The sequence below is a fragment of the Fulmarus glacialis genome, unplaced genomic scaffold (genome assembly GCF_000690835.1).
Source record: "Fulmarus glacialis isolate BGI_N327 unplaced genomic scaffold, ASM69083v1 scaffold2686, whole genome shotgun sequence".
NCBI lineage: Eukaryota > Metazoa > Chordata > Aves > Procellariiformes > Procellariidae > Fulmarus > Fulmarus glacialis.
The window spans coordinates 16,533-39,240 of record NW_009216032.1 but is presented as its reverse complement, the minus strand read 5'-3'; the positions used below and the strand labels follow the sequence as shown (position 1 = coordinate 39,240).

The following is a 22,708-nucleotide window of genomic DNA, read 5'->3' as shown; positions in this document are numbered from 1 at the left end:
TATTCAGTGCTTACTCCAGAACACTGCAAATTCTTGTAGATTAAGCCTGTTTATTTCTAATTTTTGTGTATTTTTTCTAATTGAAAATGGCTTTGATCAGTTTATGCTGTTTATTCAGCAAGTTTTGAACAGGAACTGACAAGGTACTTACTTCATTCTGCTATCACTTGGAGAAATTCATAGTGGTAAACTAAGTGTTGGGAAACTGTCTTATTACAGAAAATAACATTTTTCTATTGAGAAGGTTTTCTGAGTAGTTTTGAAGATCAGATACTTCTGGGAAACAATTTAAAATTTATTAAAATAAATTCCCCAGAGGTTCTAATATTTACAAAGTTAAAGTTCTTTGCAAAACATTGTGTATGTGAAAGTATATACAATTGCACTGGACATTTACAAGGTATTTTTTCTGCTAATCCTGATGACTTTGTGTGGTGCTATCACAGTGAATGACTAATTGATAAGGGCTTACCAAAGAGACTTGCAGTGACCGGATTACTTGTGATCTCAGACTCAAATTTCCCATTTGGTAAGATAGAAACAGCTCTCTAATAGACTGTAGTTCTAATATATAAGGTGTGCATCACAGCTACATGCTGTAAAATACGATAATTTAAATGTGTTTTTAAAAGTGATAAATCATTAACTACATTAGCTTTTTTCCTTCCATTCAAAAAAGCATTTTCCGTACTTTTGCAGAGCTGCAGGCTGTATGCAACAAAACACTTACGAGTATTACTGAGAGCAAATGTAGAGTTCTTCAGCAACTGGGGGATTGAGTTACTGGTGACCCAGTTACATGATAAAAATAAAACTATTTCTTCCGAGGCACTTGATATTCTAGATGAGGCATGTGAAGACAAGGTGAGCATCCTTTCCCTTTTCAACCTCTTTTTGGTATGCTACTCTGTAAGCTGTTCCCCACCCCCTCCCCCAGTAGCAAAGTAAAAGTATGCAAGAAGCTGATGGTTTCCTTTCTTGATTGTCTTTGATGGACTTCATAATAGTTTATAGACACCCTTGCTGAAAATACTGCAGTATTAGTGATAAGAAAATGTAGACTTCTGGATTATGCCTACTTTTAAATATGAATTCAGACTAATTCAGCTGTTTTGATCATTATACTTTTTGTGAAGTAATATATATTTAATGACAGAAGATACCTAAAGTGGATAATGTTAGGATGAGGTTAGTGCTGTTTGAGACTTCCTTTTGTGAAAAACTTGCTGCTTCATTGCTGGCAGATTGTTGTAATTGTTGTAGTTTTCAGAATTATATAGTGGTCAGATACTCCTTATGCATTTTTAATTATTTTAGGCCAATCTTCATGCCCTTATCCAAATGAAACCAGCTCTTTCTCATCTTGGAGACAAGGGTTTGCTTCTACTCCTAAGGTAAATGTTGAATATGCTGTTTGACCTTACACTGTGGAAACAAGTGAATGTTTGGTTTTATTCAAATTAACGTGATTTGTTTTAAGTGGAGTACTAACTGTCTGATCTTACTTTACAGATTTCTGTCCATCCCAAAGGGATTTTCATATCTAAATGAAAGAGGTTATGTAACAAAACAAATGGAAAAGTGGCAAAAGGTAATGCTAAGAATAAAAGATGTGCTTGATATTAGGAGGAGGAAGGGTGTGAATATGCAGGTTTAGCAGGTCAAAGAATCTTAAAAATATTGCATATTCATATACATGTATTGCTAATGCCAGTGCATTTATTAGCTCAGTGACTTACGATTTTGCTGAAAAATGTTGGCAGGGACTTACAGTTCCATAGCTACTCTGCAAATGCGAGCTTTTTATTTACCCAGGCCTTTTATATAATTCTGATTTTTCAGCAAATATTTCAGGAGTGTAGTGACTTTCTAAATAGGCTGTTGTGTAAGGTCTTTAGATCTAGAGAAGCTGTAAAGGAATACTATGTTTCAAGATATGTGTTACCTCTTCTTGTTGCTAATTAAAGTTAAATCTAGAGCTCCTGAAGATAGAATTAGCTTACGCTGTTAGGAAGTAAATAGGAACACAAGACCACTAAGAAAAATGCATCATTGTCATGACTAGAACAAAACTGTTCATACATTATTTTGTTTTTGTAATTGATTATAAGTGCTTGGTCTCATTCCTGTTGGCAATTTTTTGACTAATTTATAAGCTGTCACTTCTCTAGGAATACTGAAATGCGTGGTGGTCTGTTGAGATTACTCAGGTTAAAGTCAGATGTGAAGTATTTCCTTCTTTCCTTCCTTTTTTAACAAATTCACTGAAAGAACTATGGAATCAATTGTTGACTCTGCAAACTCATTGTATGTATGAAGTGCAGTAACTTTGGTGAGCCCCACCTTCAGATCATAAAGAAGTTCAGCCTTCCTTAAGGAGCACTTCAGTTACTCCTTCCTTATAAAGTACTGTACTATAAAAACGTAAACCACTAAATGTATTGTGTCAACCTTTGTCTGTCTTCTTTTAGGAATATAACTTAAAGTATGTTGAATTGATTGAAGAACAACTTAATGAAGCACTTACAACATACCGCAAACCTGTTGATGGTGATAACTATGTTCGTCGGAGCAACCAAAGGTAAATTTGGGAAAATGCGTCTTTGGATGTAAGCTGGCAGGACTTATCGAGAGAGCTTTAAACTAGAATCGATGGGGGAAGGGGATACCGACAGGATTTCAGTAGATAAGCTAAGGGTTGGCATGGCATCGCCTGAGGCTGGCAGTGTGAGTGGGAACATTTACACTGCTCTTGGGAGCATGGAGGGGTCAGGAGCGTATCTGAAATGCTTGTACACCAACACACGCAATATGAGAAACAAACAGGATGAACTGGAAGCGTTGGTCAGTTCCTAGAGCTATGATATCATTGGTATTAGTGAGACTTGGTGAAATGAGTCCCACGATTGGAGTGCTGGGATGGAGGACTACAGGCTGTTCAGGAGGGATAGGCAGGGCAGGCGAGGTGGAGGTGTTGCTCTATATGTAACAGAGAGGTTTGATTGTACAGCTGTTACAGTTAGTGATGGTGTGGTTGAGAGGATTAGGCGAATGGGAAACAAAGGAGATGTTGTAGTGGGTGTCTACTACTGATTGCTCAGCCAGGATGGTAGGACTGATGCATCATTCTATAGACAGTTAGGAGAAGTTTTTGGATGGGTAGCCCTTGTCCTTATGGGAGATTTCAACTTCCCAGACATCAACTGGGAATACCATATTTCTGTGACAAGCATGTCTTGGAAATTCTTGAAGTTTGTATGAGATAACTTCTTGTCACAAATACTCAGTGAGCAAGCTAGGAAAGATGCCCTCCTATGCTTGCTGTTTGTGAATAGGGAAGCACTCGTGGGGGATGTGATGGTAGGTGGTTGTCTCAGCCACAGTGATCATGAAATGGCTGAGTTTAAAATTTTCAGTGTAATGAGAAAAAAGGACAGCAAAGTTGCTACCCTAGACTTCAGGAGAGCAAACTCAGCAAGCTGTTTAGCAGAGTACCCTGGGAATCTGCTTTTGAGGGCTTAGGGGTCCATGAGTGCTGGTCAGTTTTTAAGAACCACCTTTTAAAAGCACAGGAGCAGGCAATCCCCCTGTGTCATAAGTCAAGCAAGCGAGGCAGAAGACCAGCTTGGCTGAACAAGGAACTCCTCATGCAGCTCAAGAGGAAAAAGAAATTGTATGGTCTCTGGAAGTGAGGTCAGGCTTTGCAGGAAGATTACAGAGCTGTGGTTCGTATATACAGGGAGAAGACAAGAAAGGCCAAAGCTCAATTAGAATTGAAACTGGCCAGTGTTGTTTCAGATAACAAGAAAGGCTTTTTCAAGTACATTAATAGCAAGAGGAGGTCTAAATAAAACATTGGACCCGTAGTTGTTGAAGATGGTCACCTGAGTAATAGGGATGAAGAACAAGCAGAGGCTTTTTTCTGCCTCAGTCTTTAATTATTCTGATAGACCTTGGGCTGCCTGGTTCCTTGATTCAGAGGCCCAGTGTGTCAACAGTGACTTGCCATTTGTGGACACTAAAATTGTAAGGGACCAGCTGTATCAGCTGAATGTTCACAAATCCATGGGGCCTGATGGGATTCATTCCGGAGTACGGAAGGAGCTAGCAGATGTTATGGCACGACCCCTCTTGATCATCTACCAAAGGTCTTGGGAGTCTGGGGAGGTCCCTGCTGGAAGCTAGCCAATGTTATTCCAATGTACAAGAAGGGCATAAGGTAAGACCCGGGAAACTACAGACCTCTTAGGCTAATCTCAGTTACAGGAAAAATTATGGAGATAATCATACCAGGTACTACTGAAAGGCATTTAAAGAACAATGCAATCATCAGGCACAGTCAACGTGGGTTCACAAAGGGAAAGTCCTGTTTAAGTTTATAGGCTTCTATGGTAATGTCCCCTGCCTATTGGATGAAGGGAAGGCAGTGGATGTAGATTTTCTGGATTTTAATAAGGCTTTTGCTACTGTCTCTCACAGCATCCTTCTGGACAAGTTGTTGGGATGAGCAGATTTACAGTGCACTGGGTGGAGAACTGGCTAAAGGGCAGAGCTCAAAGAGTTGTAGTGAATGGGGCTACACCTGGATGGTGACCCATCACCAGCGGTGTTCCTCAGGGCTCAATTCTAGGGCCAGTTCTGTTCAACATATTTATCAATGATCCAGTTGCAGGAGTTGAATGCAAATTTGCTGATGATGCTGGGAGGTGCTGTTGACTCTCTTGAGGGACAAGATGCCTTGCAGAGGGATCTAGATAGATTGGAGCATTGGGCAGTCATTAATGGGATAAAATTTAACAAGACCAAATGCTGGATTCTGCACCTAGGACGGAGTAATGCCGGGCACAAGAATAAATTGGGAGAGGAGTGGCTGGAGAGCAGCCCTGCAAAAAAAGGGATCTGGGGGTGCTGGTCGACAGCAGGCTGAATACAAGTCAGCAGTGTGCCCTGGCAGCCAGAGTGCAGCAAACTGCATCCTGGGGTGCATCAAACACAGCATAAACAGCTGGTCAAAAGAGGTGATTATCGTGCTGTATTTAGCATTGGTGCAGCCTCACCTTGAGCACTGTGTGCAGTTCTGGGCACCACAATTTAAGAAGGATGTGAAGGTCCTTGAATGCATCCAGAGGAGGGTAATAAAGCTGGTGAAAGGGCTGCACCAGGGGAGGTTTAGACTGGACATTAGGAAGCATTTCTTTACCAAGAGGGTGGTCAAACACTGGAACAGGCTTCCTGAAGAGGTGATCGATGCCCAATGCCTGTCAGTGTTCGAGGCATTTGGATGATGCCCTTAATAACATGCTTTAACTTTTGGTCAGCCCTGAATTGGTCAGGCAGTTGGACTAGGTGATCATTATAGGTCCCTTCCAACTGAAATAGTCTAGTGTAGTCCATTCTACTGTATTCTAAATTCTCCAAAAGAATTCTCTTCATCTGAAAAAACTTGAGAGTAACTCATTCATTACACTGCCATGTAATTTATTTTAGAAGAAAATGTCAGAATTGCTGGGAAAGCATATTATTTCTCTTTCTGCCAGATTACAGCGACCACACGTCTACTTGCCAGTTCACCTTTATGGCCAACTGGTGCACCATAAAACGGGCTGCCATTTATTGGAGTCTCAGGTGAGGATAGTAACTATTTATAACTTGAAAGATTTTAAAGAGTACTGTAAACCTCTTAAGAGATGGCATTTAAACAGTCATTGCAAAATAAGTTGATTATGAAAGTCTTAAGTTATACAGGGCCAAAAAGTTGTGAAGACAGTCTTTGCCATCTAGTCTCATGTAAAATTTCTTTCTGACACTGAAATATCGGAGAACTACCGTGCAATTTTTCTTAAAATGGCTACCAAAATGTTAGAATGGAAAGCAACTGCCCAATAGAAATAATTTTTCAGTCTGTGTAAGTTGTATGTTGACAAGTAAAACTGTGCCTATCCTTTTATGCATACAAAAACGTGGAGATGAGGGAATAAAATCTACTTTCTAATATCCTGAAAAGCTAAGAAAACAAACTCTAAGCCAGTTCATAGTTGCTTAAATGAATTCACTTTTAATGTGGGTTTGTAAGATGATGTAATGAATTGAATATGATAGTTGAAAAGTTCAAGAGGAAGCTTGTATATGGCAGTGTGTTAGTCTGATTAATCTGTAATCTTTATAAAATCTGAATTAACTTGATGCAGTCAGTGGTTACATTAAAATTTTCTACTTGCATTACCACTGCTGTTAATTTATGCTTATTATTCCAGAACTACTACTGTTCATTTTAGGGTGTATATTTTAAATTAGTGTTTTACCTTTTATTAAAAATGCAGGAGAACTTGTTTGACTGAGGTCTCCTTGTCGTTTTCCACTGAGGTTTTTTTTTTCCTTCTGTTTTTCTCCCTTCAGAGTATTGTTACAGATCTAAGTTACACTGTTCGCTCCCCGATGCTGGATAAGTGGGAAGGAATTAAGCAGCTGAAAGCAGCCCTTTGGGCCTTGGTTAGTAATAGATTTACAAACTTTCTGCAGTTGTTTGAGTTCTGTTATGACTCTTGATTCTGAAATAACTAAGCAAAATCCCATAAAATCATCAATTAGGGGTTTTGTCATCAAACGTGTGTGATTTTTCCAAGTTGGTGTTTGTAACCTAATTGGACTTTCAATTGAAAATGGTTCACTGCACCTTTTTTGTTCTGAGTTTTTTATTAAGTCATTCTGTCCTTTTTTCTTCTTTTTTAACAAATAAAAAGAACAGATTGCCACATGTAGCAAAAGTATTAGTATGGAACCAGTAGTTACAAATTGCTATGGTCTGATTTTAATGTGTTTACTGCGGTGGCCCAAAATTCAGTGTTTCTGGAAGAAAGTTGGCTGCCACTGTTGTTTTGTGAATATATATGGTCATGACATCCTTGGTACTTGGGATAGGTGAAAACCTAGTGTCTGTGTCTCTTGAAGCCACACTTCTAAATTTGCTTTGCCACCTCAACTGTTTGTCTGCTTCTGTCTCGTCTTGCCCAAAGTTTATTTTGGAACATTTGTCCAAGGTGAGTATTACTGGAAGATACTGTAGGTATGCAATAAAATGCCTGTGTAAAAGGAATATAAAATGACTAAACCAAGATCATACTGTTGGCTGTAGTAGAATTGGTAAAATGAGGAATACATAGTAGTTAACTGTGAGCAGTTTTAGGTATTATACATAGTGTGCCAAGTCCTTTTTTGCATTTGGACAACTAGGAAATGCCAAAAAGGGTGCTCAAATCTCTAATTGCTTTAAGAACATGTGGCTTGAAACTGTACTACCAACAAACAAAAATGTCGAAATCTTTACACTGATAGTGCTGCAGATCACATCAAAATCAAAACTTACTTGACAAACTTTTATTCTAGGGCAATATTGGATCATCAAATTGGGGTCTTAACTTGCTTCAAGAGGAGAATGTAATTCCTGATATAATGGCACTTGCCCAACATTGTGAGGTTCTCTCTGTTAGAGGGTATGTGTGTCTTATTTATACATAAAATATACAAATGTAGTTGCCATAGGTTTTCAAATAGCCTTATCTAATTTACATGAATATAGTTTTGCACTTACTTGGAAATCAGTTATTAAAGATCGTTGATGGCTGAGTATCAATCTCAGTCCTATACAATCGCAGAATTGTACAGGAAGTCTGAAAGAACATGCAGTAAGCAAATGAAACCTATGAAAAAAGATACATACTACTTTTCTCCTTTTTTAAAAAGCAATTAAAATATTTGCTACATATATCTCTGTTGGAATCAATTTATTATTCCATCATTTTTATTCAATATCTCTTTTTGATTCTTTAAAAACATAAATAGATGGCTACTTCATTAATGTTTGTCTTTTTATTTTTTTTAAAGAGGAGGTACTTTTCTACTTTATGTAATCAGGCTCTTGTAATAATTAGTTTTTATTTTTGAATAGTGTATTGTTCTCAGATATTTTACTGCATTTCTTAAGCTTCCGTTGATCTACAAATAAAAATGAACAAAAAGCTACTTGGCAGTTTTGTGAAGTTTCTGCTGAATTGTTTTGAAACTGTTTCCTTTCAAAAGAGAAATAAGTTTAATTAAATTAGATGCTATTATTGTTGCTCTTTTTTCTATATATACATTAAATACAGAACCTGTGTCTACGTGCTTGGTCTAATAGCCAAAACTAAACAAGGATGTGACATTTTGAAGCATCACAACTGGGATGCAGTGAGACACAGTCGTAGACAGCCTTGGCCAGTGGTCCCTGATGACATGGAGCAGCTCTGCAATGAACTTTCTTCTATACCCAGCACTCTTAGCTTGAACTCTGAGTCCACTAGTTCTAGGCATAACAGTGAAAGTGAATCTGCTCCTTCAAGTAAGTGACAACAACAAGAAAACAAGCAAAAAAAAAAAACCAAAACCCACCACAAAACAGCATTTTGGTGTTCTTACCAACCTTTTGGGAGGATGAGGTTCAGGCAAATGGTGTAATGGTGCTATTACAAGAAAGAAGAGTGCAAGCGAGGGAACAGAGTTACATGCATTCAGAGAGATGTAGACAAGTGAGAAGGAAGAGAACAGTGTCTTAGGTTTACATTTGGTGTAGAAGTAAGAAATTTTAACATCAGGGTAAGTTATTAGTTTTTATCTCAAGTCATGTTAGCTTGCTGTAATACCCTGCAGAAATCTCAATGCTTAGGTATAAAGATATATTTACTTGAGTGTCCTCAAAGGAATATTCTAGAATACAAACACATATATTCTGTGTGTATATACATGCACACAGAGTATTGCTGTATTTAAATTCTTGTATTTTGAGTGTCTAATACATTTTAACTTTACTATGGATATTTGGAATTTAAATCCAGAAGTATACTGTATTTAGATATTATTAAAGGAGCACATCAGTTGTAATCCTAGTAGCTGGACTTTTGCACTGAGATAAGATAGTATGGCTTTTCTTTTGAAGCAATGAGACCTTCAGCTCAGGTACTCCTCAAGATACTTGATTTACACTACTAAGTTCTGCAGAAAAAATGTTGAATTAAAATTGCAGTAAATCGCATAGTCTCCCACTTTGGCTTCTATAGAATTGCTTACTTTTTCACAACATAGCTTATACACTTTGAAGAAATGCTTCGTTTTCAGTGACAAAGTCTCATATATCTCATATAATTTCAGGTATGTTCATCATGGAGGATGACCGTTTTGGTAGTACTTCCACTAGTACGTTCTTCCTAGATATTACTGAAGATGCAGAACAAATATTTTATGACAGACCTGGACCTTCAAAGGACAAAGACCGTAGTCCCTTTCCTTTTTTCTCTTCTAGTAGACTTGTGAAAAATCGCATTCTGAACTCTCTTACTCTACCTAATAAAAAACACAGAAGTAGCAGTGATCCAAAAGGAGGAAAGCTGACATCATCTGACAGTAAATCAGGCCTGAGGAGAAATCGTACAGTAACAGAACCTTCCGGTAGCATAGACTTTACTGCTGGGGAGGAATTCAACCCTGTTTTCAGAGTTCCTAAAATCCAGACTTTACGATTAGAAACTTCTTTTGTTGGAAGTAAGCACATGGAAGATACTGATAGTACCCCAAGTATTGGAGAAAATGATCTGAAGCTGCCAAAAGGTCTTGGAAATGAAATTCACCGGGAAAACACAAGCAGAGAAAGGCTAATAGGAGATGGTACTACACAAACACATTTCAAGAGTCGTAGCCTGAGTTTTAATACAGATACCACAACAAGTGGCATAAGCTCAATGAGCTCTAGCCCTTCAAGAGAGACTGTAGGTGTGGACACTACAAATGTAGATACTGACTGCGGAAGTTTGAGTACTGTGGTGAGCACAAAAACAGTTAAACCAAGTCACTGTTCAACACCACAGTCTAACCACCTGCCTCTCTCAAAATCCAACTCTGTATCCTTGGTACTGCCAGGGTCTTCTCATACACTTCCCCGAAGAGCCCAGTCTCTTAAAGCTCCTTCTCTTGCTACGATAAAAAGTCTTGCTGACTATAACTTTAGCTACACAAGTTCTCGAGATGCCTTTGGCTATGCTACACTAAAACGCTTACAACAGCAAAGAATGCATCCTTCACTGTCTCACTCAGAAGCCCTAGCATCTCCAGCAAAGGACGTGCTGTTTACTGACACTATTACCATGAAGTCTGGCAGCCTGGATTCTCGGCTCACCCCAAGCCGGTAAGAGATTATTATGTGCTCCTTTCTTACTTCAAAGCTGTAAGAGCAATTAAATAAGAAAAGTATCTTTCTAATATTTTTTTTCCAACTTCAGCTAAAAGTGGCAGCTGTTCCAGAGTGATTGATAACTTCACTGAAAGCAGTATTGATATTAGGAGAATAATATAATAGAATTCTCAACTTTGCAAGTGCTGTCAGAGAAGCCCGGCTTTTGTCACTGTGCTCAGCCCCTTCAATGCTGTTAGTAACAAAGGAAGATGTTTCCTTTTTTCACATTGGCTTCCTGTTTAACTTTTTTAATGTTTAAATGCAATTGCACTGCTAACATTACTAAAGTTGCAATCACAGAAAATTGCCCATGTAGTCAGAGTTATATTTCAGAAGAGAATTTTCTCTCGATGTCACTTAGTGAGGTTTTAGGACAGGGACTCCTGCCAATATGCTATATTCATGTTCACTGTGGCATTGAGGCCAGTGGTGAGATACTGGTACCACTGATATGAATGTGATTTGGCTTCTTAGCTACAACAGAGCGAAGATTTTACCTATAGCGTTTATTTTTAGATGGCAGCATCACCTCTTTATTTTTGACTAGTATTAGATGTTCTGAAGACTAATTGGATAGTTACATAAGATATCTAGCTCTTGACATTGACACTGTTGGCAGCAGCTACAGTCAGTGCTTAACAAGTTTCTCTTAAAAGCTCTTCTACCAAATTTTTCCTCTCAAATAATCTTTAGCTACTGCATTGGCTTTTCACATTACTATTGAAAGGGAAAGACACTTTATATCTTTGTTCTTACCGAAACATCCTTTCTCAGACAAGAGAAAGTACGTTAGTCATGTGCTTCCTGCACAGAGCAGCAATTGCCCAGTCCCTGAACTGCACTCCGTATAACCAGTTGAGTGTATATAGTGCCTGCTTATTACTATGCATTTTTGTCCTGAATAAGAGCAACATTCATTTGTTGATATTTTCACATGATTCTGCAAAGATGCCATAAAAGATAAGTTTTGTTCCCTGTGTTCAATTAAGTTAGACCAAGACTGAGTGTGCTGATTAAATTAGGGATGATTCAGTAGTTAAGCTGCACTATCCTGGAAACCAGAAGTGCTGTTCCTTGCTCTGTCACTGGCTTCCTGTGCTAATGCAGGAACAAATCAGTGTCATTTCAGTGGCAGTGCGGGTTCGGTTGTGGCTGTAGTAATGTATCATTCCTTGCAGTCATGCCCTTAAGGCAAAACAGCCTTGTTGCAGTGGACTTTCATCCTGAGGCTCTGCATGCAATGTAATACTAACGGTATTCCTGATGCTTAGCTGTTCATGATCTCTTGTATCAGTGGTTAGGCTCAAGGATTTGAGCTGACCTGTTTAACATTGAACTGAAACGGCTGGAGGGCTTGTATCTCTGAGAAGGTTAAAAAATTGCAGATGTACATATTACAAGAGATTGTCAGATTGTGTTGGTTACTAATATAATTGAGTGGAAAGACTATGATGTAACTAGTATATGTGTTTTTCTTACTGGTTACAGCTGAGTGTATGCAATGAATAATTGTGGTCCTTTTAATTTCAGAGTATGTTACTACTTCCAGCTAAATATTGTCTTTCACTGCTGTTTAAGTAATAAATTGGAAAGAAACATTCTGTCTTTTTTGTCTGCCAAGGCTATTTTTCTGTCAGTCTTCAGAAAAATTTCTTTGATTCATGCTTCATTGACAAATTCGTGTGTTCATAGTAACTAGCAGCTGTAAATTGATTTTTGTGATGTTTCTAGTTATTGTTTTCATTCAAAAGGTTGAAAAGTTTATTCCTTTGCATAAATTATTTTGTGAGGATAAATTTTCTATCTCTGTCTTTAAAGACCAACCAAAAATGTTAATGTGCATGTCTCAAATCCTGATTGTGGCTCTCACCCTATCACCTGCAGACATGCTTTCATGAAAACTTACCGGTTTTTATCACTACTAATGATATATCTGTTAGCTCTTCCAGGAAAAGCAGAGACAAATGATTAGGATTAATACTTCTATCTTTAATTTTATTTTGAGAGTAATTGTAGAATGCTTTATTATTAAATAACTAATGCAATTGGTAACTTCTTGGGTTTTAGAATCATAGAATCGTAGAATTGTTTAGTTTAGAAAAGACCTTTAAGATCATTAAGTCCAACCATTAATGTAACACTACCGAGTACACCACACATGTCGCGAAGCACCACATCTGCACGTCTTTTAAATACCTCCAGGGATGGTGACTCAAACACTTCCCTGGGCAGCCTGTTCCAATGCCTGACAATCCTTTCGGTGAAGAAATTTTTCCTAATATCCAATCTAAACCTCCTCTGGTGCAACTTGAGGCCATTTCCTCTCGTCCTTTTGAAGTATAGCTTGACTTTTATTGTAAGTCCACTGCTACTGTCATTAGCATTGGTCAGAATTAGTTAGTAGCAAGAAAACTATTGATATCCTATAATTTGTGTTCTGTGCATTCCCATTGCATGATAATGTCTTGAACCTTACATGGTCAAACCTTCATAATTTAATTTTATCTCAGTATAAATCTGTTAACCTGATAGGGATAAGAAGACATTTTAATTGCCCATTTAAAACAAAAAATGATAGAAAATTATTTCTATGGCAGAAAATAAAGAAATCGAATGTTTACTGTACTTTACCTCCCAATGTATGATAATTTGCAGTAATATAATAAAAATTTACTGTTCCTGAGGTGTGTCTCTTTTTACTAGAAAGCTTTAATCCACTGCATATAGACCATCTACATAGGTTGATTAGCAGAAAACATATATAGGTTTTTATCTTCAATGAGAAGTAAAATAACAAATGGCCAAATGTGAAATTTCCATCATCAGGACTCTGATCAGCACTGAGGACTTGTTCTCCAGCCTTCTCTTTCCTGCCTCATTTTCCCAACAGATTTCTTTCTTTGTTCCTCAGGCTGCTTCTCACAGTCAGCTATGCTCACTGCACGGGTTCAAGTTTGTTCTTTGTGCTTTCACGTTGAGCAAATTCTTCCTCCATGCTTGGGTGACAATGAGTGGCTCCTTTAGAGTACAGGGAAAAAATGTTCCTTGCTTGCATTGCTGGTACCTTAGCAGGCTCAAGCTTTCCGTTTGCAGGGATGTGCCTGCCTAGCTTGGAGTTTGTGAATATCCGGGGAAGGTACATTCAATGTACAGGTCAAAATGAGGCAGTTAGCAGTTTAAAAGTTTAAATCTTTACTGACCATGTCTGGGCTGTAAATCTTCAAAGCCTGGTAAGTTGGAGAAAATGTGTGGTTTTGCAGGGTTGGCAGCTCCTCAAGCAGAAGTTCCATCCTGCTATCTTTCAAGTCCCTGTCCCAGAATTTTAAAAGAAAAAAAATTTACCTGAGGAACTGTCAAACCATGCAATACAATATGATACAGAAAAAAGCAATGAGTCTGTTAACTGTAATTTGACAGAGTAACAAGCTCTGGGTTCTGCAGTGGGAAGGTGAGGATAGTCTTTGTGTCAGCAGTCCTTACTTTTAATGTGCCAGAATGAGAGATTTACCAAGATTGTGATTTATTATTTCAATGTTACAGGTTCATGAAAGCTTTAAGTTATGCTTCGTTAGATAAAGAAGATTTATTAAGTCCTATTAACCAAAACACACTTCAGCGTTCCTCTTCTGTTCGCTCCATGGTTTCTAATGCTACATATGGTAGCTCTGATGATTACATTGGCCTTGCTCTCCCAGTGGATATCAATGAAATATTTCAGGTATGTATCTGAAACCTTACTGGGTTCATTTGCATTTTCTTATTGAAAGGTAGTCAACTCTTGCCTTTTCATCAGAATAGATCTAGAGAAATGAGGAAAAATGGATGTGGTACTTTAGAGGAATGTATTTTGGAGAACAAGAGTTTCTTTTCTAACCCTGTTTACAAAAAATCGCTAGTCTGTTTTGTATTATCAGGCATATAATGACAGAGACTAGGTTAGAATAGTGTTAAACAATGGTAGAATAAATATGCTGTCATAAGATTTTTAGTTGACAGCTAGCTTTTATACTAAAATTAGCATAGTCTGTGGACATTTGTTAATACCTCTTTACAGCCATCTAATTGATGTGTTCATTGGTCAACCATAAATGATGTGCATAATCACACAGTTAACTTCCTGCTACCATGATCTTGATTAAATATTAGTTTATTTGTATGTATCATCATAGCATTAAATTACATTGTCTTTACTTAACCTCACAGATATATATATTTAAGTTAAAACAGATTATTTTAAGTATCTTATCAATTGCCTTCCTCTTTCTACTTGGCTAAAACACATTCCCATCTAACAAATTGATGCATCACAGGGTTTAATATTCTGTTACTTAATATCAAAAACAGAACATGGTCTACGTCAACGGTAGATCAGTGGGCTTCCTTATTTTTAGTTGACTTAGTCTATGCCTTTCAAACCTAAATTACTTTATTACTAATCTCAAAAAATTACTAAAGCTAGAGCAAAGGCAAGATTTTTCATCATACCTGCTTCTGTTCCCCCTTTATGAAATGACTACTTTTTGTTTCTCCTTCTGTCCTGGTTTCGGCTGGGATAGAGTTAATTTTCTTCCTAATAGCTGGTATAGTGCTGTGTTTTGGATTCAGTATGAAAAGAATGTTGATAACACGCTGATGTTTTAGTTGTTGCTAAGTAATGTTTACACTAGTCAAGGACTTCTCAGCTTCCCATGCTCTGCCAGGTGCACAAGAATCAGGGAGGGGGCACAGCCAGGACAGCTGACCCAGCTGACCAACGGGGTATTCCATACCATATGACGTCATGCTCAGTACATAAACTGGGGGTTGGTCAGGGAGGGGCGATCGCTGCTTGGGGACAGGCTGCGCATCAGTTGGCAGGTGCCAACACAATTGCATTGTGCATCACTCGTTTTGTATATTCTACCATTGTTATTATTATCATCATCATCATCATCATCATTATTACTATTTTCCCTTCCTTTTCTGTTCTGTTAAACTGTCTTTATCTCAATCCATGAATTTTACTTTTTTTCCGATTCTCTCTCCCATCCCACTGGAGTGGGGGAGGAATGAGCGAGCGGCTGTGTGGTGTTTGGCTGCCTGCCGAGTTAAACCACAACACCTCCACAGTCTTTGTGACATATTTATGTTGCCTAATTTCTTCTCTCTCAATTCTTTTTGGAGAGTTGAGGCACGTCTTGACTCTACAACATCTTGCAGGCAACATGTTAGATGTCCTGCGTGTTTTTGCACTGCTCCTCCAAGATCTCCAATGGTATAGAGTGATCATGGACAGATCATTAATAGCCACTTCTGGGTCACTCGTTTCCTGACAGCCTGACACCACTGTTTTAACATCTACTAACTGTTCATAAGCCTTGCTTAATAAATGTTCATTCACAAATGTATGTTTTTCTCATTTGCTTTTCTTAGTATTCAGGGGCCCATTCTTAATTTCCTCCTCTAATTAGATCTTTTTCCTGAAGTAAAGAATGGACAACATTTGACTTCCTCATAAAATCTGTTTTTCCTTTCTATATGGTTACCACCTGTGCTAATTTTCATTTTCACTTGAATATTCCAGGTAAAGGAAACTCCGTATTTCCAGAAGAAAACCACACCTCCATTTGATGACCGTGGAGCTAGGGTCTTTGCACCTGATACAGGAGGTACTGGTTTTGTTCCTCTCCTGTACTTTTCTGTTGTTTATTTGTACATTGATTGGGGTGGGGTGTTGGTTTATTTGTTGATTTTTTTCCTTACAGAAAAGGAAATTTATTTTTAGCTGTTAAGTTTTGAGAGCTGTGTTCTGGATTTAGGATAGCAGGCCATTAATTCCCTGTTTTATTTAGTTTGGGATAATGTGGTGATGCTTCAAAGCAATATAAGCTTGGTCCTGCTCTAATAAAAGAAGGAGGAAAATGTACGTATCTTTGCTTATAATATGAGCTAATGCTAATCGAAGACTGATAGTGATACTGCATTAAAGAAAGTAACAAAATTTAAGCTAAGATAAAATATGTATGCCACATATTGAGCACAATGTTACATTTTGACCTCCTACACATGAATTTGTAGGAACCAATAAAGGTGTTAGGTTTCTATTTCAGAAAGTAAACTTTGTCTTTCTGTGATGTTTCCATGACAGTTGATCAGCAGAGGTGATGGGACATGGTACAAGAGAAGTGCAAGTGCTCTGTAATGCCTGGCTTGTTCTGGAATGCACTTCCTTTTTACTCCAGAGTAGTCAGAAATCTGTAGGGCATCAATATGTGTCTCTTCAGTAGGACAGCTGAAAAAGAAGCATTGAAATTGGTCCTAAAGTGTAGTATAGGATAGCTGTTGTCTTGCCTCCTAGTTAACTTGAACTTTATTACAAGCACTTTGAACATCCAAATAGACATACCTTACTGATTTTTTTTTTTTCCTTTTGTGTTGTTAATGTAATATATAAAGATTATTTTCCTGAAAGTGTGTTTCTGTAGTTTGCTAAGTTTCGGTATAAAGTAACTCTGGTACAAAATTGTATTTGTTGGTATTTTCCGAGGGAAGAGCATGTCACTGAAGTGTCTTTGGCTTGTTGAGTCTAGTTTCATCTTATTACAGGCACTAAGTTACAGTTTTTTAAATTGTGTTTCTGTGTTCATTGGTACACGTGTCATTTCAACATCTGGTATATTGTTGTACTAATATTGTTTGACACTATGAAAATTGGTAACATATTAGTGTTACATGGGTATTACTATTACTAATGTTGATATAATGTCAGGATTTACCACATATCTTCTTACAGTATGTGTGTACAGTATGTGTGTTTAGAGGTTGAATTCTGTCCTTTGCAATGTTTTGTTATATATGATAAGCCAGGACTAAAACGTGATGTCTGTTTCCCAAATGCTAACACTCTTGGGAGCTCAACCACTCAAAAAAAACGTTTCTAGATCTTCACACACACACACACACTCTCCCCAGCCTTAAAAGGCTTAAAAGGGGAAATTTGATTGAAATAATGTTGGTTGCTTGGGTTTGGTTTTTTGTGATGTCTAATTGCTTATCTACAGGTCTTCCATCAGGTACAAGTGATGTTGTCAAAAGCCCTTTTCAGATGCTCCGACAGCAGATCAGTCTCACAGAAATAATGAATACCAGCCGTTCAGATGCCTCTCAGTTTTTAGAAAATACAGAGGATACAGGGCTACAGGAGCACACAGATGAAAACTGCCTTTACTGTGTCTGCATTCAAATACTGGGTTATCAGCCTAACAACAAAATGAACTCTTCATACAGTCGTGCAGGTTAGTGTTCCTTGTGGGGAAGTGTGATAAAACTAAATAAAAATATTGAATTTTGTTCATCTTTAAAATTGATCAATCTGTAAGGTTTTTTTCTTACTGACTATTGACCTGAAATGAATTCTCTGTAATAAGTTCACTGTGCAACCAATGGTATTTCTGTGGTCATTTCCAGCTTTTCGATTTCTGGTGTTATTAGTATGTCTGGGTGCCTGCATGTTTTTTAAATATTTGTAAGAGATTATCAAAATATAAAATTTGAAACCTTATTTAGTACTTCTGCTCTGCAGAGCTTGCAATTACACACCTTTTTGCAATGTCTGTAATAAAAAGATAATCCAGTAATGGATGTTTAATAGGAATCCTCACTGTTTTACAACAGTGTTACACATTCGGGTAGTAACACATAGAGTACTGTTGGCAAGGAGAATGATGTACAAAGTGTGAGGGGTGGCCCAAAGAGCTGAGTTTGAGCTTGAGTTCAGTACTGAGAACGGATGGCCAGTAAAATCCCAAATGTAGTCTTCAAATAGCGTAAGGGGATTACAGGTGCAGCAGAGCCAGGCTCTTGTCAGACGCACACAGCCAAAGGACGGGAGGCCACAAACATGTCCTGTAGGAATAGAAATTCCAGTTGAACGTAAGCGGAAGCTCTTCACAGTGTAACCTAATCTCATTTTGAGGTGAACCCTTCTTTGAACAAGGGGTTGAACTAGGTGATCTCCAGGAGTCCCTTCAGACCTATGTTCTTCTGTGGTTCTGTTAACTGCGCCACAATTAAAAGCTTGGATTTTGTATTTATCTCTTTAAATCCAAAATGTCAAAGGCTGTGGATGGTGAAACCTCCCAGAATAATCTTACTTGTCACATCTTTCTGTTGATGAAGTCAGAGCCTTTTCTGCAACACCTGTAATAATTGTATGAACAAAAAAAAATTACACATATGCAAGAGCATTTTTATTATGTTCCATAAAATAGAGCATGGATATGTCAATAAGAGGTCTATGTGTGATGACAGTTTTTAGGTTTTTGCTAGTGTCTAAAAAGTTGATTATTTTCACTCGAGTATTTTAAGATTCAAAAAAAGTGATTTTTAGACATTTTGAGCATGATTTGTCCAAAATCCAACATCTAGTTTCCAGCTGGTTTATATGCACAGTACTTAGTGCACAAGTGTGTTGCGTGCTTACCATTGTTGAAAAATAAGAAAAGCATTTGAAGTGAGGAAAAGTGTGAATAACAAAGATGCAACATCTTGTTCATGTCAGATTTTTCAGACATTCCATATACTGACTGGTGTGGGCAGACCATACACAATCACTTAGATGTGCATTCCTCCAAATTTTCTGGAATTTCAGGCTGTAGTGATGCAGTATCCCATGGTTCAGCTAGCAGCACCAAGAGTACAGAGCTTGTACTAGGTAAGTTTGAAAGCCTTATGATTATTAGGGACTATAATTCTTAAAGTATTCTTTAGGTATTGTGGAAAAATAATATTTCATTTATACATACTGCAACAAAGTAATGCTCATTATTTAAAACAACCAAACAAAAAAAACCCAACAAAAGAACCAGAATAAAAACAACCACCATCTCCAGATGGGAGAACATACTTTTAAGCCCTTCTTTTTTTGCTATGCAGCATTTCTGCAGGTTGTTAAATAGCTCTGTACCTGACATTACAAGCAAATTGATTGCCTTTTTTTCCACACTGGTGTTAATTTAAAAAAAAAAAAGAATTAAAAAAATTACTGAATTTCTGTAAAAAGAAAGACATTTCTTTTTTAGGCTTGTGTTTTACATTTTGAATTATCTTAATTTCTTATGAAGTAGCTGATTGCTAATTTCTCCAGCGTCTGATAGAATCAGAGCAGGTTATCACTCGACCAGTTTACAACATGATTTAGTGGTAGAGACAGCACTGTAATTGAATCTTACAGGATTTTCCATTTATGAAATGGTAGTTTACCATTCTAAAATATTTATATGTTAAAATTCCTGAAAATAGTTTTTTTTTTTAAAGTTTTAATTTCAGTGGAAATACTTGTTGCTAGTTCAGAATACATACATAAATACACGTGTGTGTGTGTGTGTGTGTGTGTTTATAGAGTGCTAAAACAGACTTACATAGCATAAGGTTAACACAATCAAAGACTATTCTGTTCAAACTCCATACTGTTTAATTTGTTTTTCCAGGAGTAAAATCAATCCCAGATGATACACCAGTGTGCAGAATACTTCTGCGGAAAGAAGTCTTACGTTTAGTAATCAATTTGAGTAGTTCAGTAGGAACTAAGGGCCATGAAACTGGACTCCTGACGTAAGTTCAGTACATTTCAGATGTTTTAGCAATATTTAGTTGTATGTATTCTATAAGATTTCTGGGATAGTGATTGACCTTATTTCTGACTTCTCAAAAAATTGTCAAGCAGATATGATTGAATGATTGAATGTAACATAAAAGCTAAGCAAAGAATTTTCCTTTTAGTGTTTTTGCTCTGTCTTTGATTTCTTACTCTTCTGCAGTCTTTTTAAAATCAGTAATTCAACTGTAGTGATATTTCATTACATACCCTGTATATCACGCATTTTTAAAAAAGAAATGATAATTCTTTTTTGTTATTTGTACCAAATAATATATATCAGATAAGCAGAAACAAACTGAAAGTAACTTCTTGAGAAACACAAATCTGCTTTGAGCAAGAGTACAACTACTGGAATTAATTTATAGAAAAAATCATGTTAAAATATAGGAATATAAACGCAGGGACCAAATGTTATAATAAAACCTGTAGGTTTCTGTGCTAGTGACATTGGAAACTGACATACAACTGCTAAAAGAAAATGCAGAAATGCTCATTTTAGTTTCAGAAATGCTTACAAGTAATTAAGTTAGCTTTTCTGTATTTTTTATTACTGCTGTACGTGTGGATGCCAATTCTTTGATATACTGTTCTCTTTCTACATCTGTTATTTTAAGACTAGGTGATCTCAGCAGTTCTGTACAACTTTCAAATTATGTATTCTGTTTCATCTCATTAATACAGATTTCTTCCCGTTTGATACAAAATAATGCTGTCTGTTCTGGTTTTCTTGTTTCGTCAGATCCAGAATGCCTATTACTGAAGAGTTCTACTTTGTTAATGATGACAATCAAAATCTAATTGAATAGGGGTTTTTTAAATATGATCAAGTCTGTTCAAGACTTAAAAAATTCTGTTTTTTCTGTTTTTCAGAATTAAGGAGAAGTATCCCCAAGCATTTGATGACATATGCCTTTACTCTGAGGTGTCCTACTTGTTAGCACATTGTACATTTCGACTTCCATCGCGAAGGTTCATTCAGGAGCTATTTCAAGATGTACAGTTCTTACAAGTAAGTGGATGGTTTGAATGCGTTGGATGCACCCAAATGTGCCAGCTGGGTGCAGGCTTCATATTCTGAATAAAAGATGCTTTCAGATACGTCTTAAAGGAAACCATTTTATGATGTCTCTTTAGTAAAATCTCTAACAACATTAATACGTCATCTGTCTTTTTCTTAGATGCATGAAGAAGCAGAGGCTATTTTAGCAACACCAACGAAACAGCCAGTAATCAATACATCAGCTGAATCCTGACCTCTGTCTCACGCATAGTGCATTGCATATAGACTTTCTGAAATCCTCAGACAGCCTCCGACTGACTGGATAAAAAGCTTGGAGCATCACCTTCTAGACCGTTCCAGAAGCTACTGGTACCTGAAGACTGAACTGAAAACTTTTTCTTCCTCAACCAATTACTGCCCCAGTCTTTTGAGCCCTTTGGGGAGTTATTAAACATTACCATAGTTTTAATAATAGTAATTACCAGTATATGCAAGAGCCGAGCACTGAACACCTCCACAAGTTTTCATTTCATTTTCTACCATAAATTAAAAAAAAACCAGGACAACATGCAGAGACATCTTTTTTAATTGACTTCCAATTCTGTTCCAGAGAAGCAGAACGATGCCTTGCTTTTTAAACCCTGGATACCAGGAGTCAGAGAGATGAGGGTGCATTCCATTGCCAGCAATGGGGAGCCGTGCTGTAATCGTGGACACCAGGGGATTAATGTTAGCCCTTCTCTGTTGGTTTTTGTACTGTTTATAACACTACTTGGGGGTTTGTAACTTCAGACAGAAAGAAAAGCCTCTGTGAATCTGAGGTTTCCTTTAAGTTATTTTAATATTGCTATAGTTGTAAGTCATTTTATTAGCAGTCTCTCCAATTTCGTTACATTTATGTACATGTATCTTATCTAAACCAGTTAAGGATTTTCACTACAGTTTGATTTTAAAAATAACAAATCATTTAAACTTAAAATGCTGAAATCAGATTGTTTTCCCTGAATGATACGCATGTGTTTGCAGTTTCTACACTCATATAGTATGAATGTTGGTCTTACTCTTAACTAAAATCCTTTAAAAAGCATGATTTGTATCAGATAAATGAATATTGTATAAACTAAACTTGAAGACACTTAATCATTGCTGCTTTTGTGAGAAGACGTAATATGAGTGTTTTCCAAGTTCCATGGAAACAAAGGTTTACTGGAATTTTCAGTGGATGAGTGATCAAGCATCAGATAGTACTAATAATTGTAGTGAAAAGCCTTAAGTACCAAATTTTGGAGCAAAAGTACTTACAATTTTATACTGGTATTTAAGACTTGTTGCAAAAGTTGAATGATACAGTGACTGTTAATGACTGAAATAGTTGCCTCTATCACATTACTAGTGAGGTTTCTAAATTAATGAGTGCAAGCTTAAAAAAACAAAAGTAAGAATCCCATCACTTCTATCATGGATCTAAAGATTCAGAAGCCTTTATACGAAGGTAATATAAATATATGCAAATGTGTATATACAGTAGCATGGCCATCTTTGTTAGAATGCCTGTAATAGAAGGGATTACCCTTTGATTTTGATATAGGTGAATAATTCAGCTGGACTGTACTAAGTAGAACATATTTTTATCCATTCACTTTTACCATTTTTTATAATTGTCTGATTAATACTTAAGTGAAGATAAGTGAAACTTATCCTGATGCTCATAACTCTATTCTTATAGCTATGCTACTGGAGATTTCAATAAGTAGTCCTGTGAAAAGTAAAACATGATTCTTAGTGAAATGTAGAATGTATTTGTTCTTATTGG

At 37.0% G+C, this 22,708-nt stretch overlaps 1 protein-coding gene across 1 annotated transcript; it reads left to right on the top strand.

Moving 5' to 3' along the window:
• Positions 1-699: 699 nt before the first annotated feature.
• Positions 700-22,253, top strand: RICTOR (RPTOR independent companion of MTOR, complex 2; the record flags this gene model as incomplete). Its single annotated transcript, XM_009579125.1, has 16 exons — positions 700-864; positions 1,318-1,394; positions 1,513-1,591; positions 2,472-2,581; positions 5,538-5,625; positions 6,397-6,489; positions 7,384-7,490; positions 8,145-8,374; positions 9,181-10,210; positions 13,799-13,976; positions 15,822-15,906; positions 17,299-17,532; positions 18,798-18,950; positions 19,726-19,849; positions 20,766-20,904; positions 21,074-22,253. Coding segments are annotated over 16 exons (2,967 nt in total), but the record flags the coding sequence as incomplete, so codon positions are not given.
• Between the last annotated feature and the right edge of the window lie 455 nt (positions 22,254-22,708).